The following is a 15,553-nucleotide window of genomic DNA, read 5'->3' on the forward strand; positions in this document are numbered from 1 at the left end:
AGAAGGATGTGGATAAATTGGAGAGAGTCCAGCGAAGGGCAACAAAAATGATTAGGGGTCTAGAACACATGACTTATGAGGAGAGGCTGAGGGAGCTGGGATTGTTTAGCCTGCAGAAGAGAAGAATGAGGGGGGATTTGATAGCTGCTTTCAACTACCTGAAAGGGGGTTCCAAAGAGGATGGCTCTAGACTGTTCTCAATGGTAGCAGATGACAGAACGAGGAGTAATGGTCTCAAGCTGCAGTGGGGGAGGTTTAGATTGGATATTAGGAAAAACTTTTTCACTAAGAGGGTGGTGAAACACTGGAATGCGTTACCTAGGGAGGTGGTAGAATCTCCTTCCTTAGAAGTTTTTAAGGTCAGGCTTGACAAAGCCCTGGCTGGGATGATTTAACTGGGAATTGGTCCTGCTTCGAGCAGGGGGTTGGACTAGATGACCTTCTGGGGTCCCTTCCAACCCTTATATTCTATGATTCTATGATTGGCTTCCATTTAACATCCTCCAGAGATACAAGTGGAATGTCAAGAGTGTTACCAACACAATATGATGAGCCTATATCAGGGACTTAACCAGGGTCAAGTGGAGCTCTATCCATTGTTTTCCATGCCCAACCCCCTTCCCTCTCTCCTTTGTGGGAGTGCTGCTCTGCCCCCGCCTCAGACCAGGGAAGCCAAATAGCATTCTGGCAGTATTGTTTCACCTGTGTAAGCAGAGATTGATTAGAGCCCAGCAAGAAGCTCTCATCTCTGTGTGTTTTATAAAAACAATGACAATGTAGAGTTCCCAAGGATCAAGAACCCAGAAGGCATGTGTTACAGCTCTGTGGGGCCTCGGCTGGCAGTGCTGAGTGTCACTAACCTCACATGCCATTAAGCCGCTATTTGGCTGGGAGTTCCCTAACCCCTGTGATATAAGCAGCATTAAATCTGCTCCTGGTATCATCAGCAGAGTTTTTTCAGAAGCACAGGACAGCTACTTTAATCAGCAGGATTTCCTGTGCTGAGGAGAATTGTGGGTTCTCTTGTTTGTTTTAATCCCACTTTCCCCAAACCATGCTTGCGTGAGAAGTCTCATTCCTTCATTTTTAACTCTTGAGTGATCTTGGCTCTCTGTTTTCTCTTTGTCTTTGGTGAGTAGTATTCATATTAACTACACGCAAAACCTATGTTAAAAGAATATTATTAAGATTGCAAAGTCAAGCACTTAAAAGTTAGGAAATACCAGATGTAAGGTTGTCTGTGCAAGCCTCTGTGTAGGCATCAAGGTACAGTCTTTAATTACATGACCACAACTATAAGAAAAGGAGTACTTGTGGCACCTTAGAGACTAACCAATTTATTTGAGCATGAGCTTTCGTGAGCTACAGCTCACTTCATCAGATGTTTACCGTGGAAACTGCAGCAGACTTTATATACACACAGAGAATATGAAACAATACCTCCTCCCACCCCACTGTCCTGCTGGTAATAGCTTATCTAAAGTGATCAACAGGTGGGCCATTTCCAGCACAAATCCAGGTTTTCTCACCCTCCACCCCCCACACAAATTCACTCTCCTGCTGGTGCTAGCCCATCCAAAGTGACAACTCTTTGCATAATCAAGTCGGGCTATTCCCTGCATAGATCAAGGTTTTCTCACATCCCCCCCACCCCCATACACACACAAACTCACTCTCCTGCTGGTAATAGCTCATCTAAACTGACCACTCTCCAAGTTTAAATCCAAGTTAAACCAGAACATCTGGGGGGGGGGGTAGGAAAAAACAAGAAGAAACAGGCTACCTTGCATAATGACTTAGCCACTCCCAGTCTCTATTTAAGCCTAAATTAATAGTATCCAATTTGCAAATGAATTCCAATTCAGCAGTTTCTCGCTGGAGTCTGGATTTGAAGTTTTTTTGTTTTAAGATAGCGACCTTCATGTCTGTGATTGCGTGACCAGAGAGATTGAAGTGTTCTCCGACTGGTTTATGAATGTTATAATTCTTGACATCTGATTTGTGTCCATTTATTCTTTTACGTAGAGACTGTCCAGTTTGACCAATGTACATGGCAGAGGGGCATTGCTGGCACATGATGGCATATATCACATTGGTGGATGTGCAGGTGAACGAGCCTCTGATAGTGTGGCTGATGTTATTAGGCCCTGTGATGGTGTCCCCTGAATAGATGTGTGGGCACAATTGGCAACGGGCTTTGTTGCAAGGATAAGTTCCTGGGTTAGTGGTTCTGTTGTGTGGTATGTGGTTGTTGGTGAGTATTTGCTTCAGGTTGCGGGGCTGTCTGTAGGCAAGTTTTCCGCAGGACCGCTGCCTCATTCCACGCACAGGAGGGACGGTGCTCACTTACTGAACAGCTAGTCAATATTTTGTTTTATTCTCGTTGGTCAATATGTAGCCCCAGGCCTTGTTTGCAGCAGACTACACAAACCCTGCTATGAATAGAGAATTATTAATTTCCTCCTGGGCTTGCCTATGGTGCTTATCACCATGGTAAGGGAGCGCTTCACCAGTATTAATGGATTTATTTTCACAGCAGCCCTGCGAGGTGAAGGGGGTGGGATTATCCCCATTTCACAAATGGGGAACTGATGCACAGAGAGATTAAGGTCAAAAGTATCCATTAATTTTGGGAGACCAATTTGGACCTGATTTTTCAGCGTGCTTAGCATTACCTAGCATTTTATATGCCCGAAGCCCAGCTTCCATTGACTCCAAGTGCAGCTGGGAGCACTCAGCACTTCTGCAAATCAGATCCCATGGTTCCAAGTCAGAAAATGAGGAACACACAATGAGGAAAAAATGTTGGTTAAAGTGACTTGCCCAGCACCAGGCAGAACTCTGCAACAGATGCAGGGATAGAATCCAGTTCTCCAGGGCATCGTTCGACTGCCTTAACTGTGAGACCATCTTCAAGACCATCCTTTCTCTTCCTGCACCCCCTGCCTCTTTTACCACACACCTTCCAACTTCTGCAACAAATGAGGCAGAGCTACACAACCCTGATTCATCCCCAGAGCAGGGGTGGGAAATAGTGTGTGGTCATGTAATTGTAGGCTGTATCATAACACAGAGACAGAAGGGTACCGGACTGACCACCAGCACAATTAGTCTGGGATGGCTCTGCCAGTCTAACTCCCCCATGGGGACATTCTATTGCAGAAGAGTTACTCTGCTTCCTCAGTCAATATGAATTCAGTGTTCACTCTGGGGGAAGACTGCCCCTTACCAAATCACCAGCACCTGGAACATTGTGGAATTCCTGTCTTCACCTAGCTGTCGCTAGCCTAAAAAAGTGTATGTTATCGGCCCATTTTGCCACCTTACCATTCACCCCATATCCTTAGACAATACCAGCCCTAGTACAGACCCTTCTGGCACCCACTGTTATATTTTTGCCATGAAGAAAATTGACCATTAATTCCTACTCCTTGTTTTCAGTCTTTTAGCTGGTTTTTGATCTAGAATAGAACTTTGTCTTCTGTCCAAGGACTAATTAATAGAACTGATTGAAACTGGGATTCTGTTGATAAAAATTGTTTCTGATGACATTTCTCAGTGGGAAATAATGAAATAAATGAAATGAAAATGTTCATTTTGTTTAATTTCAAATTGAAATTTTTGTTTTATTTTGGTGTTGTAAAACCAAAAATAATTCAAAATGGCAGAGTGGACAAAGGAAAAATGAAATACTCTAAGTAGGTCACTCTGTAGCTTTTCAAAATTCAAAAATTTTGAAAGAAAACTTCTTGTTCTAAAATTTTTGCTAGAAAAAAAGTGTTTTCAACCAGCTCTGCTGATTAGTTTCCTTATTAGCTTCTGGCGAGGGTTTTTGTCAAGGGCTTATTGAAAGTCTAAATAGGAAGATAGAGTTTCCTACACCAGATCAGCTGATCCACCTAGTCCAGTGTCCTGTCTCTGACAGTGACTAGTACCAGCTGATTCAAAGGAAGATGTAAATCCCTGATCATAGACAATTTGTAGTGACAATGTGTCTTTAGATCTAGGCACCTAGTTAATGTCTCTTATAAAAATGTCTTCCTCCAGCAAGCAGTTTTAAATTAACTTTTCTTGCTTGGGAGTCGCCTTTGGGGACAAATGTGCTAGAGCAGGTATCCAAACTGTCCGATTTAAAGGCCACAGTGACAATTCTGCAGGAGTCTAAGAGCCATGTCTTATTTCTATTAAATGACGCAGATTATAACCACTCATCTTTAATCATCCTTCAGAGACTACACACTCCATCATTCAGTACTCCTGCTAAAATAAATTAGGAATGTTCATTTCATCTGCTGAGAGGGTGGATTGTATATTTCACCACTGCAAGGTAACTAGTTCCCTGGGAGATGCCCTGTGATGTCATTAAAAGGGAAGTCGATACTCACGAACAATGCACTGATTTCCTCCCGGCAGCGTTTTCCATCCAGGGCAGCAGTAAGAGTGGAACCTTGAGCCGCAAACATTAGGTCTGTCATTTAGAAAACAAACATTTAGAATAATTTTTATTCTCCGTTCTCTGCAGATGGAGTAGTCAACAAAGTTCTATTGTTATGTTAAAGCATTTTAATGGCCTTTGATATGACATTTCACTGCCAGTTGATGTTCCCTCCACTGGAGGGCAAGACCAGCCTCAATAGATAAATCCCATTAAAGGGAATCAACACACATTATTTTAATAAAACCTCAATTAACTTTTAACCTCTCTTTCAATAAAGTAAATACCATAGGACACAGCTGTACCTGCATTCCTGGGAGGAGCACAGCCAAACGGCATGTGCATCACACTGCTCGTTACTTAGGATAAACGGCATGATGGCTGGCTGCTCAGGCTGCAGAGTTGTGGTATATGGAACTTTTCATTTCCGTCTCCTGGTTTCAGGTCCATACTGGGGACCGGGATACGACTGTCCAAAGGCTGTTCAATGGTTTGTGTGAAATGAGTTGTGGCCTCCCATTTGTACCAGGTGTGAAGTTGTCTGTGCACAAAATGGTTGTATCAGCTGGCACTTGATGGTTCTCTTGCAAGCTGCCTCAGCAATTGTGTATTTCCAGACTCTCAAATATTGATTTATATGTACATTGAACCTTAACTCTTGTTTCCTGGCTTTCTGATACTTGGGTTGTTGTTTTTTAGTTAGAACTCTATTGTAGTGTAGGGAGAATAGATCAGCCAGTGATCTGGGCACTTGTTTGGGACATGTGAGTCCTGGGTTGAATTCCCTGCCACACCACAAACTTCGTGTGCTATCTTGGCAATTCACCTAGCCTCTGTGTCTCACATTGCCCTCTGTAAAATGGGGAGGCAGCACTGCCTGCCTCATGGGGGGGTTATGGGATAAGTAAATACATTAATGACAGTGAGGCACTCCGATACTTCAATAATGGGGGCCATATAAATATCTAAGATAGATTTAACAGCCTTATATTACTGAGATGAGCTCTCGACCTTTCCCCACTAGATATATTTACTATGCTATACAACAGAGGTACTGTATGTTCTGCACTAGAACTGGCCAGAAAACAAGAATTCCCTTTCGCAAACAATTGTGAGGTTTTGACATTTGTTCTGCATCAGAACGAAAACGAGACTTTTCAAAACTTGTAATGAAAACCACAAGAGAGAGAGACAAAGCATGCAAGAAGAACCAGGTAATTAGGTCACTCATGGGGGATGAGACACAGACTCAAGTCCCTGGTCTGATTCAAGCAGAGAAGGGACTTAAACCTGGGTTTTCCTCATCCTGGATAAGTATCCTGACCCCTGAGCTATTGGCTATTCTGGGGTGGCAGTCACTCCCTCTTTCTGGTTTTGACCAGAAATTCCTTCTCTTAGACCTGAGAAACCTTCCCAACAAAAGTTTTGTTGAAACTGATACATTCCCGGGAAAAGTTTTCATTTCAATTAACCAGCACTGTCTGACAAAACAATGTCTCACTGAAAAATTCCCTCCCCACTCTCTTCAGGACAGAGGGTCCTTATGTATGTAGCTCAGCAGCGCTGGACACGGGGTCAGTGCTGATCTCACTCACGCCAGTGTGACTCCACTGGAATTCCTGTTGATTCATACCCTTGCTGGGGAGATCAGACTTGGACTCTGAGGCTTGTTTCTCTCTATAAATGTTTCATGGTTCCCTGATTTCACTGCAGTGGTCTGTTACCGAGTTATTGGGTACCTATGGGCAGCACTGACCTCCCTTACGTTGCCTGTCAGTCTTAGATCCCTTCCTTCTCTCCCTGCATATCTTCCTGCTAGGAGAGGCTGCACTAGCCGTGTTGATGCAATCAACAACGGTGGGGGTGAGAGCAATGGGATTCAACGGGTGATGCTTTTGTGAGGCTGCATGATGGAACCTAGAGGATGGGACTGGGATGGGGCACGGTGGAGCACTTCTGGAGATAAGGGAATCCCCAAAGAGTCTTCGAGAGTCCCTGAGGCACTCAGCTAGGTGTCCTCAGCCCTTGAGCATTCACCAAAGCAGCCATTTCCCCTGGTCCTGGGTTTGTTTGTTTTCCTTTGATTCCAATTCAAGCTTTATTCATTTTCATGAAGCAAACAAAGCAAGACCCCTGGAGCCCACATAACGACATCAGCCCTGGAATGTACTTTACTAAGGACTATCCAGAGTGTTGTGCCATTGTTACACTTCACTAATTCCTAGCTAGACAATTCACTTCTCACGCTTACATGGAACAACCCAAGCTTCCCAAGCAAACCTCCAACAGAAAACATGGGACACCAAACCACTTCCCATCTGCACACCAGGCACTGTCAGGTGAGGAATCCTGAGAACACGATGCTAAGACAACCCTGACAAGTATTCCTCTGAGCAAGAGCTGCTGAGGTGTTAACATGGGACCGGACTCGTGTATCAGAGATAAGGGAAGGCATGCAGGAAACTTCTCCACCTTGCCCAAGTCACAACTGCAGACCTTGAACTTGGGCAGCACAGAGGCTGCTTCCACAGGATCCACCCTAAGTCAATAGCAGTGGAGCATGGGGACAACGCAAGAATGAAAAGCACATGACAAGCATGTATCGAAGATGTTACATCTCAATATGACCTTATGTGGAAGAACAGCCTGAGACTGTATAATTCACAGAGACATACATTATAAGGCCAGAAGGGAGCACGGTGATCATCTAGTCCAGGGGTCGGCAACCTATGGCACGCATGCCAAAGACAGCACGTTAGCCCATTTTTAATGGCATGGCAGCAAGCTGTGGTCACGGCAGCAAGCAGCGTGCCATTAAAAATCCGGCCTGGCCCGGCCCACTCTTCTCCACTCCCCGTCCCCTCCCGCAGGGGCAAGGGGCAAGGGGCAGAAGCTTGGTCCTGCCGGCTCTCCTACCCCTTCCCGCAGTGTGCTGTGCCCCTCCTCCTCCTCTCCATCCCTCCCTCCCTGCCACTGCTCCCGGCGGAGGCAGAGAGGAAACAGGGGCAGGGCCTTGGGGAAGTGAGGCATATCCCCTGCAGCCCCCTGCCATGAGCACCCCATGACCCCAGCCCTGAGCCCTGTACCACCCTCACACACACCTAGCCCTCTGCCCTGAGCCCTGCAGCCCCGCACACCCCCAAGGCTCCTGCCCTGAGGCCTGTACTCCCCTCACACACACCCAGCCCTCTGCCCTGAGCCCTGCAGCCCCGCACACCCCCAAGGCTCCTGCCCTGAGCCCTGTACCCCCCTCAAACACACCCAACCCTCTTCTTGACTCCTTCACCCCCCCATGACCCCAGCCCTGACTCTGGCACCCCCACACATACCCAGGCCCCCACACCCCATGCACCCCCCACATCCTGACTCTTGCACCTCCCACATCCCCACCCCCACCCTGAGCACCAAATGGGAGCTCCTGCACCTCCCCCCACAAAATGGGAGCTGCACAGGTAAGCGCTCCACACCCAAACCTCCTGCCCCAAACCTGAGCCCCCTCCCTCATTCTAGCTCCTGGCCAGACCCTACACCCCAACCCCCAGCCTGCTCCTTCACCCCAGCCCTGTGCTCAGTGCACTCCCACCTTCAGCTCAGTGCAGAGAGAGGAAGAGAATGGCCAGAACCAGGGAGAAGGTAGGTACCCACTGTGTGTGGGCAGGGCCGGGACCCCAGACTGGCAGCGGGCTGAGCTGAACCAGCAGCCGGGATCCCGGCTGGCAGGAGCCGGCGAATGAAACCCCTGAGCCACTCAGCCCAGTGCCGGTCTGGGGTTCTGGCTGCCAGCCCCTTGCCAGCTCGGGTCCCAGCCACAGTCCCCGCTCAGCCCGCTGCCGGCCTAGGTGAACGGAACCCCAGGCCGGCAGCGGGCTGAGCGGGCCAGCGGCATAAGATCAACATTTTAATTTAATTTTAAATGAAGCTTCTTAAACATTTTGAAAACTTTGTTTATTTTACAATACAACAATAACAATACAATATAACAACTGTTGAGTCAACAGTGTGCCCTTGTTGCCAAGAAGGCCAATGGCATTTTGGGATGTATAAGTAGGGGCATTGCCAGCAGATCGAGGGACGTGATCGTTCCCCTCTAGTCGACATTGGTGAGGCCTCATCTGGAGTACTGTGTCCAGTTTTGGACCCCACACTACAAGAAGGATGTGGAAAAATTGGAAAACGTCCAGTGGAGGGCAACAAAAATTATTAGGGGACTGGAACACATGACTTATGAGGAGAGGCTGAGGGAACTGGGGATGTTTAGTCTTCAGAAGAGAAGAATGAGGGGGGATTTGATAGCTGCTTTCAACTACCTGAAAGGGGGTTCCAAAGAGGATGGATCTAGACTGTTCTCAGTGGTAGCAGATGACAGAACAAGGAGTAATGGTCTCAAGTTGCAGTGGGGGAGATTTAGGTTGGATATTAGGAAAACCTTTTTCACGACAAGGGTGGTGAAACACTGGAATGTGTTACCTAGGGAGGTGGTGAAATCTCCTTCCCTAGAAGTTTTTAAGGTCAGGCTTGACAAAGCCCTGGCTGGGATGATTTAGTCGGGGATCGGTCCTGCTTTGAGCAGGGGGTTGGACTAGATGACCTCCTGAGGACCCTTCCAACCCTGATATTCTATGATTCTATGATTCTAATAGTTTAGTTATATAATATATAGACTTATAGAGAGAGAGACCTTCCAAAAACATTAAAATGTATCACCAGCATGTGAAACCTTAAATTAAAGTGAATAAATGAAGACTCGGCACACCACTTCTGAAGGGATGCTGACCCCTGATCTAGTCTGAACTTCTGCATTGCCCAGGCCAGAGACCTTCCCTGAATTAATTCCTGTTTGAATTAGAGCAGATCTTTTAGAAACACATCCAAACTTGATTTAAAACTTGACAGTGACGGAGCATCCACCACAGCCCTTGGTTAATTACCCTCATTGCTGAATATTTACACCTTATTTCAAGTCTGAATTTGTCTAGCTCCAGCTTCCAGCCATTGGATCTTGTTATACCTTTGTCTGCTTGAATGAAGAGCCCTTATTATCAGATTTCTGCTCGGCATGAAGGTATTTATAGACTGTGATCAACCACAGCCTTCTCTTTGTTAAACTAAATAGCTCCTTGAGTCTGTCACTATAAAGCATGTTTTTGAATCCTTTAATCATTCTTGTGGCTCTTTGAACCCCTTCCAATTTATGAACATTCTTCTTGAATCATGGAAACCAGAATTGTACACAATATTGCGGCAGGGGTCACACTAGTGCAAAATACAGAGTTAACGGCCCAGGATCACATTAGCACTTTTGGCCACTGTGTTTCGTTGGGAACTCATGTTTAGCTGATCATCCACCATGACCCTCAAGTCTTTTCAAAGTCACTGCTTCCCTGGACAGAGCCCCCATTCCGTAAGACTGGAATGCGTTACCTAGGGAGGTGGTAGAATCTCCTTCCTTAGAGGTTTTTAAGGTCAGGCTTGACAAAGCCCTGGCTGGGATGATTTAACTGGGAATTGGTCCTGCTTCAAGCCCAGATGACCTTCTGGGGTCCCTTCCAACCCTGATATTCTATGATTCTATGATTCTATAAGTATGGCCTACATTCTCCTTTCCTCGACGTACAACTTTATGTTTGGCTGTATTAAAACATGTATTGTTTGCTTGCACCCAGCTTACCAAGAGAGCCACATCACTTTGTATTAGAGACCTGTCCTCTTCAGTATTTACCACTCCCATAATCTTTGTGTCATCTGCAGACTTCATCAGTGGTGAGTTTATGTTCTCTCCCAGGCCACTGATAAAAATGTTAAATAGTGTGGGACCAAGAATGGATCCCTGGGGAAAACCCAGAGGCTCAGTAATGATTCCATGTTAACAAATATATTTTGAGAGACTTCCCTTAGCCAGTTTTAAATCCATTTAATGTGTGCCATGTTGAATTTGAATCACTCTAGTTTCCTAATCAAAATGTCATGTAGTAACAAATCATATGCCTTACAAGAGCCTAAGCAAATTATAGTAACATGTTATCAACCAAACTTGCAATCTCCTCAAAAGAAGATCCAGAGTTAGTTTGATTGGCTCTATTTCCCATAAACCCATGTTGATTGGCATTAATTCTATTGCCCTCCTTTAATTCTTTCTTAACTGAGGTCTGTATCAGCTGCTCCATTAGGTTGCCCAGGAGAGATGTCAGGCTATAATTAAAGACTAACAGACTGCTTACACACAAGGGGACTGAAGTCAGGTTGCACAAGTAACCCTAACTTTGGCATTTCCTTAACCACGCAGCTTGGAAAGTTCTCTTCATTTGCTTTCATGGCAAAACTCAGCTCCATTCCTGGGAGGAGGAGAATTCCCCAGTGGTCGATGCTCCAGTGGGATTTCCAAACCTCAGCAACTTGCAGAAGGAACTTTATTTAAAATGTGCCTCGGCATGAGAGCAGTTATGTGGGGGCAATGGCAGCTCCAGGATACAGCAAAGGAAACATCTAACTCACAAGCCTCTCAAATGCCTCCTTTTTGACATTGAAAACCGGCTGATGTTCCCCTGAGCTTCATTTCCATTAGCAAGTTCTTTTCACTTTCCAGTCAACAAACATTTCTCTTAGTAGGGCTTGTAGCCCTATTGCCCGGATGTATTGTCCCTGTGCATGGGACAGCGGTGATGGAGCCATACCTGATACTAAAGCTCAGTTTACAGAGACCCATTCATTTTACTCTGGCAGACTCCTGGGACCTCAGCCCAGAGTCACAATAGCGAGCAGATGATGCTGTCATTGCGTTATTCAGAGGGGTAGCCAAGTTAGTCTGGATCTGTAAAAGCAGCAGAGTCCTGTGGCACCTTAAAGACTAACAGACGTATTGGAGCATAAGCTTTCGTGGGTGAATACCCGCTTTATCGGATGCATGACTTCACCCACAAAAGTTTATGCTCCAATACGTCTGTTAGTCTATAACAGGGGTCGACAACCTTTCAGAAGTGGTGTGCCGAGTCTTCATTTATTCACTTTAATTTAAGGTTTCACATGCCGGTGATACATTTTAATGTTTTTTAGAAGGTCTCTCTCGCTATAAGTCTATATATTATGTAACTAAACTATTGTTGTATTGTAAAGTAAACAAGGTTTTCAAAATGTTTAAGAAGCTTCATTTAAAATTAAATTAAAATGTTGATCTTATGCAGCCAGCCCGCTCAGCCCGCTGCCAGCCTGGGGTTCCATTCACCTAAGCCGGCAGATGGCTGAGTGGGGCCTGCGGCCAGGACCCCGGCTGGCAAGGGGCTGGCAGCCAGAACCCCAGACCAGCAGTGGGCTGAGCAGGGCCTGCAGCCGGGACCCTGGCTGGCAAGGGGCTGGCAGCCAGAACCCCAGACCGGCACTGGGCTGAGCGGCTCAGCCCGCTGCCGCTCAGGGGTTCCATCCGCCAGCTCCTGCCAGCCAGGATCCCGGCTGCCGGACCAGCTCAGCCCGCTGCCAGTCTGGGGTCCCAGCCCTGCCCACACACAGTGGGTACCTATCTTCTCCCTGGTTCTGGCCATTCTCTTCCTCTCTCTCTGCACTGAGCTGAGGGTGGGAGTGCACTGATCACAGGGTTGGGGGTTGGGGTGTAGGATCTGGCCAGGAGCTAGAATGAGAGAGGGGGCTCAGGGTTGGGGCAGGAGGTTTGGGTGTGGAGCGCTTACCTGGGCAGCTCCCATTTTGTGGGGGCAGGTGCAGGAGCTCCCATTTGGTGCTCAGGGTGGGGGTGGAGATGTGGGGGGTGCAAGAGTTAGGATGTTGGGGGGGCATGGGGCGTGGGGGGCCTGGGTATGTGTGGGGGTGCAAGAGTCAGGGCAGAGAGCTGGGGAAATGTGAGGGGGGTGCAGGTGTCAGGGCGTGAGGTATGGGGGGCCTGGGTATATGTGGGGGTGCCAGAGTCAGGGCTGGGGTCGTGGGGGGGGTGAAGGGGTCAAGCAGAGGGCTGGGTGTGTGTGAGGGGGGTACAGAGCTCAGGGCAGGGGCGTTGGGGGTGTGCAGGGCTGCATGGCTCAGGGCAGAGGACTTGGTGTGTGTGAGTGGGGGTCAGGGCAGAGGGCTGGGGTCGTAGGGTGCTCACGGCAGGAGGCTGGAGGGGATATGCCCCGCTTCGCCAAGGCCCTGCCCCTGTTTCTTCTCTGCCTCCACCTGGAGCAAAGAGCATGCTGACTCCGCTCCTCCCTCGCAAGGGCCATCAGCTGATCGGCCGGCAGGGAGGGACGGAGCAGAGGAGGAGGGGCAGGAACCCAGCACACTGCGGGAAGAGGCCGGGGAGCCGGCAGGACCAAGTTTCTGCCCCTTGCCCCCGCCGGAGGAGGCGGGGAGCAGAGAGGAGCGGGCCGGGCCAGGACCCCGGCAGGCAGCAGCGTGCCATTAAAAATGGGCTCGGGTGCCGTCTTTGGCACGCGTGCCATAGGTTGCTGACCCCTGGTCTATAAGGTGCCACAGGACTCTTTGCCGTCATTGCATTATTGTTCATTCAACTCCTGCCCCGCATCCCATCAAAAGCAAAAAGCTGTTAAACTTTCCATATCACTTGTATATGTAATTATAAATATATATAATTCATATGCATTATAAAAAGATCATAGATTTATAGATTTTAAGGCCAGAAGAGACTAGTCTAATCACTCAGCCTGACCTCCTAGATAACACAGACCAGAGAACCTCACCCAACAATTCCTGCATCAAGCCTGTTCACTAGAAGAAGGCTAGACAAGTGGAGATGTAACTTGAAAGGTAGGGAATGTTATCACATATTCATATGCTTATTTTGGTTAATTATCATATCACCAATTGCCCTGAAAAAAAGTTCTAACTACAGGATGCACAAAATCTGTAGGAGTCAGGAGGATGAGGGAGAGGGATTCGTAATCTGTAGCTGCTATTTAATCAGATAAGTATCCCAGAAGGCTCTGGTTCCTGCACAGATCTCTGTCCTGTCTTCCCAGGAGTTGAGTGTGCCTGTTAGTTATGGATTGTATGGCTGTCTGGCATATCCGGCAGTGACATCACAGGTTTCAGAGTAACAGCTGTGTTAGTCTGTATTCGCAAAAAGAAAAGTACTTGTGGCACCTTAGAGACTAACCAATTTATTTGAGCATGAGCTTTCGTGAGCTACAGCTCACTTCATCAGATGCATCCAATGAAGTGAGCTGTAGCTCACGAAAGCTCATGCTCAAATAAATTGGTTAGTCTCTAAGGTGCCACAAGTCCTCCTTTTCTTTTAGTGACATCACAGTATCTCTTGTGACCTCTTGTGGCTTGTACATAAGACCTGTGAGGAGCAAGGTAGTGCAAAGATGTCACATAGTGATGTGTAGGCTCCCACTGAAGACTTGGGCATGACACGTGGCCCTTTTTTCAATCAGTTTTTCTGGATGGGTCATTACACAAAGTAAAACTATTTTCCCATGTTTATTCCCACCCCACACTGTTCCTCAGACGTTCTTGTCAACTGCTGGAAATGGCCCACCTTGGTTATCACTACAAAAGGTCCCCCTCCCCCCACCCCCGCTCTCCCGCTGGTAATAGCTCACCTTAAGTGATCACTCTGGTTACAGTGTGTATGGTAACACCCATTGTTTCATGTTCTCTATGTATATAAATCTCCCCACTGTATTTTCCACTGAATGCATCCGATGAAGTGAGCTGTAGCTCACGAAAGCTCATGCTCAAATAAATTGGTTAGTCTCTAAGGCGCCACAAGTCCTCCTTTTCTTTTTGTGGATCCAGACTAACATGGCTGCTACTCTGAAACCTGTCCTTTTTTGTTTGTTAGTTATATATTATACACGGCTGGATGACTCCACAGCACTTTCCAGGGGAGAAGGCATTGGACAGTGTGTATCACTCACATAAAGTGCAAACCTTAACTACATTCTGCATACATTTCAGACCATTCACAAATTCCAACAAAACCATCACACAGCACTCACCATGCAAACACAGAGGCTGTGCTAGTTTCCTGTCACTTTCTCCCACCCACTCAATTCCTTGCATAGAGCAAGCATTGTCTCAGTTTCACTTCAGCTCTTTCAAGCAACATCCCCATTGCTAACTGCATGAGCATTTCAGAGAATCTGCTCTAGCTGTTACTGCCATTTCCCTTTGCCTTCAGTTACCATCTCCCCTCACATTACACTGAGCTGGGCTGGACATTCCTTCTTCCCATGCTGGCAGCCTTTTTGTTAACAAATGCATGGTGCTGGGGTTTATCTGTTCTAAACAAGGAAGCCTTAGTGAGGCTGCAACCCAAGAGTCCATTGTACCCCTCGTGGGAATGGGCGATCTGTGAGCAAAGCCATCTTTGCACTCAGTGCTGGACCAGCTGTGCTCCGTTCCATTCCCTGAGCAATGCTGAGCAGTCGGGAGCCTTGCACTAGTCATTAATGGTCCCAAGGGTCATTACTGCAACTGAGGGTGCAGAGAAGCCTCAGCCAGGCCCCTTTTCATGGCAACACCCCCTACGCTGGCTGCTGCGCCAGCTCTCCTCTCTTTGCTAGGATGATCATCCCATGGCTTTCTATGTCAGGCCAGATTTCCAAATGTGCTTGGCACCCCTGAGCCCCCACTAAATCACCCAGCCCTTGAGAGCCACAGGAGCTGCTGAGCTCTATGGACACTGTCCCTTTGGCTTGATAGCTGCTTTGCTCCAGTCTTGAAGAGCAATGTGCCAGTCAGGACAGCCAAGGATTGGGGCCCAGCAATTCTGCATGATAGGGCAGCCCTACCATTGAGGCTTTCCAAAATAACCCACAAATCTTCCTGCTGACCTGTGAGTAAGACCTGGGCTTGAGAGGGGCAGTGACAGCTTGTCTTGCCCAGGAATGGCTGGTCATGTGTCTGTAGGACTTAGCTGGACGTATCCCATCTGCTCTGGGAGTTCAGCAGTGGTAAAGGCTACTGCTTCAGGGCTGATTGTGTGACCACATCGTACAGCACTTCTCTCTCTCGTTCTCTCTCTCGCTCTCTCTCTCTCTTACACACACACACAGAGTTGGTATCACTGATACTTCAGGCTCTGCCTCACTCAGAAAAAAGAGAAAAGGAACAAATAAAGTAAATATACCCTAATCCTCATTCTATGGGCCCCCTAGAGCTGTTAAT

The 15,553-nt window shown here is 47.4% G+C and overlaps 1 protein-coding gene across 1 annotated transcript in view; it reads right to left on the reverse strand.

The window, feature by feature from the left end:
• The window catches only part of FBN3 (fibrillin 3), a 291,486-nt gene that overhangs the window by 226,404 nt on the left and 49,529 nt on the right, over nucleotides 1-15,553 (reverse strand). The window contains exon 3 of the mRNA XM_048831133.2: nucleotides 4,386-4,468. Within this exon, the coding sequence (XP_048687090.1) occupies nucleotides 4,386-4,468 (83 nt within the window). The remainder of the gene's footprint in view (nucleotides 1-4,385; nucleotides 4,469-15,553) is intronic.

The sequence above is a fragment of the Caretta caretta genome, chromosome 25 (genome assembly GCF_965140235.1).
Source record: "Caretta caretta isolate rCarCar2 chromosome 25, rCarCar1.hap1, whole genome shotgun sequence".
Lineage (NCBI taxonomy): Eukaryota > Metazoa > Chordata > Testudines > Cheloniidae > Caretta > Caretta caretta.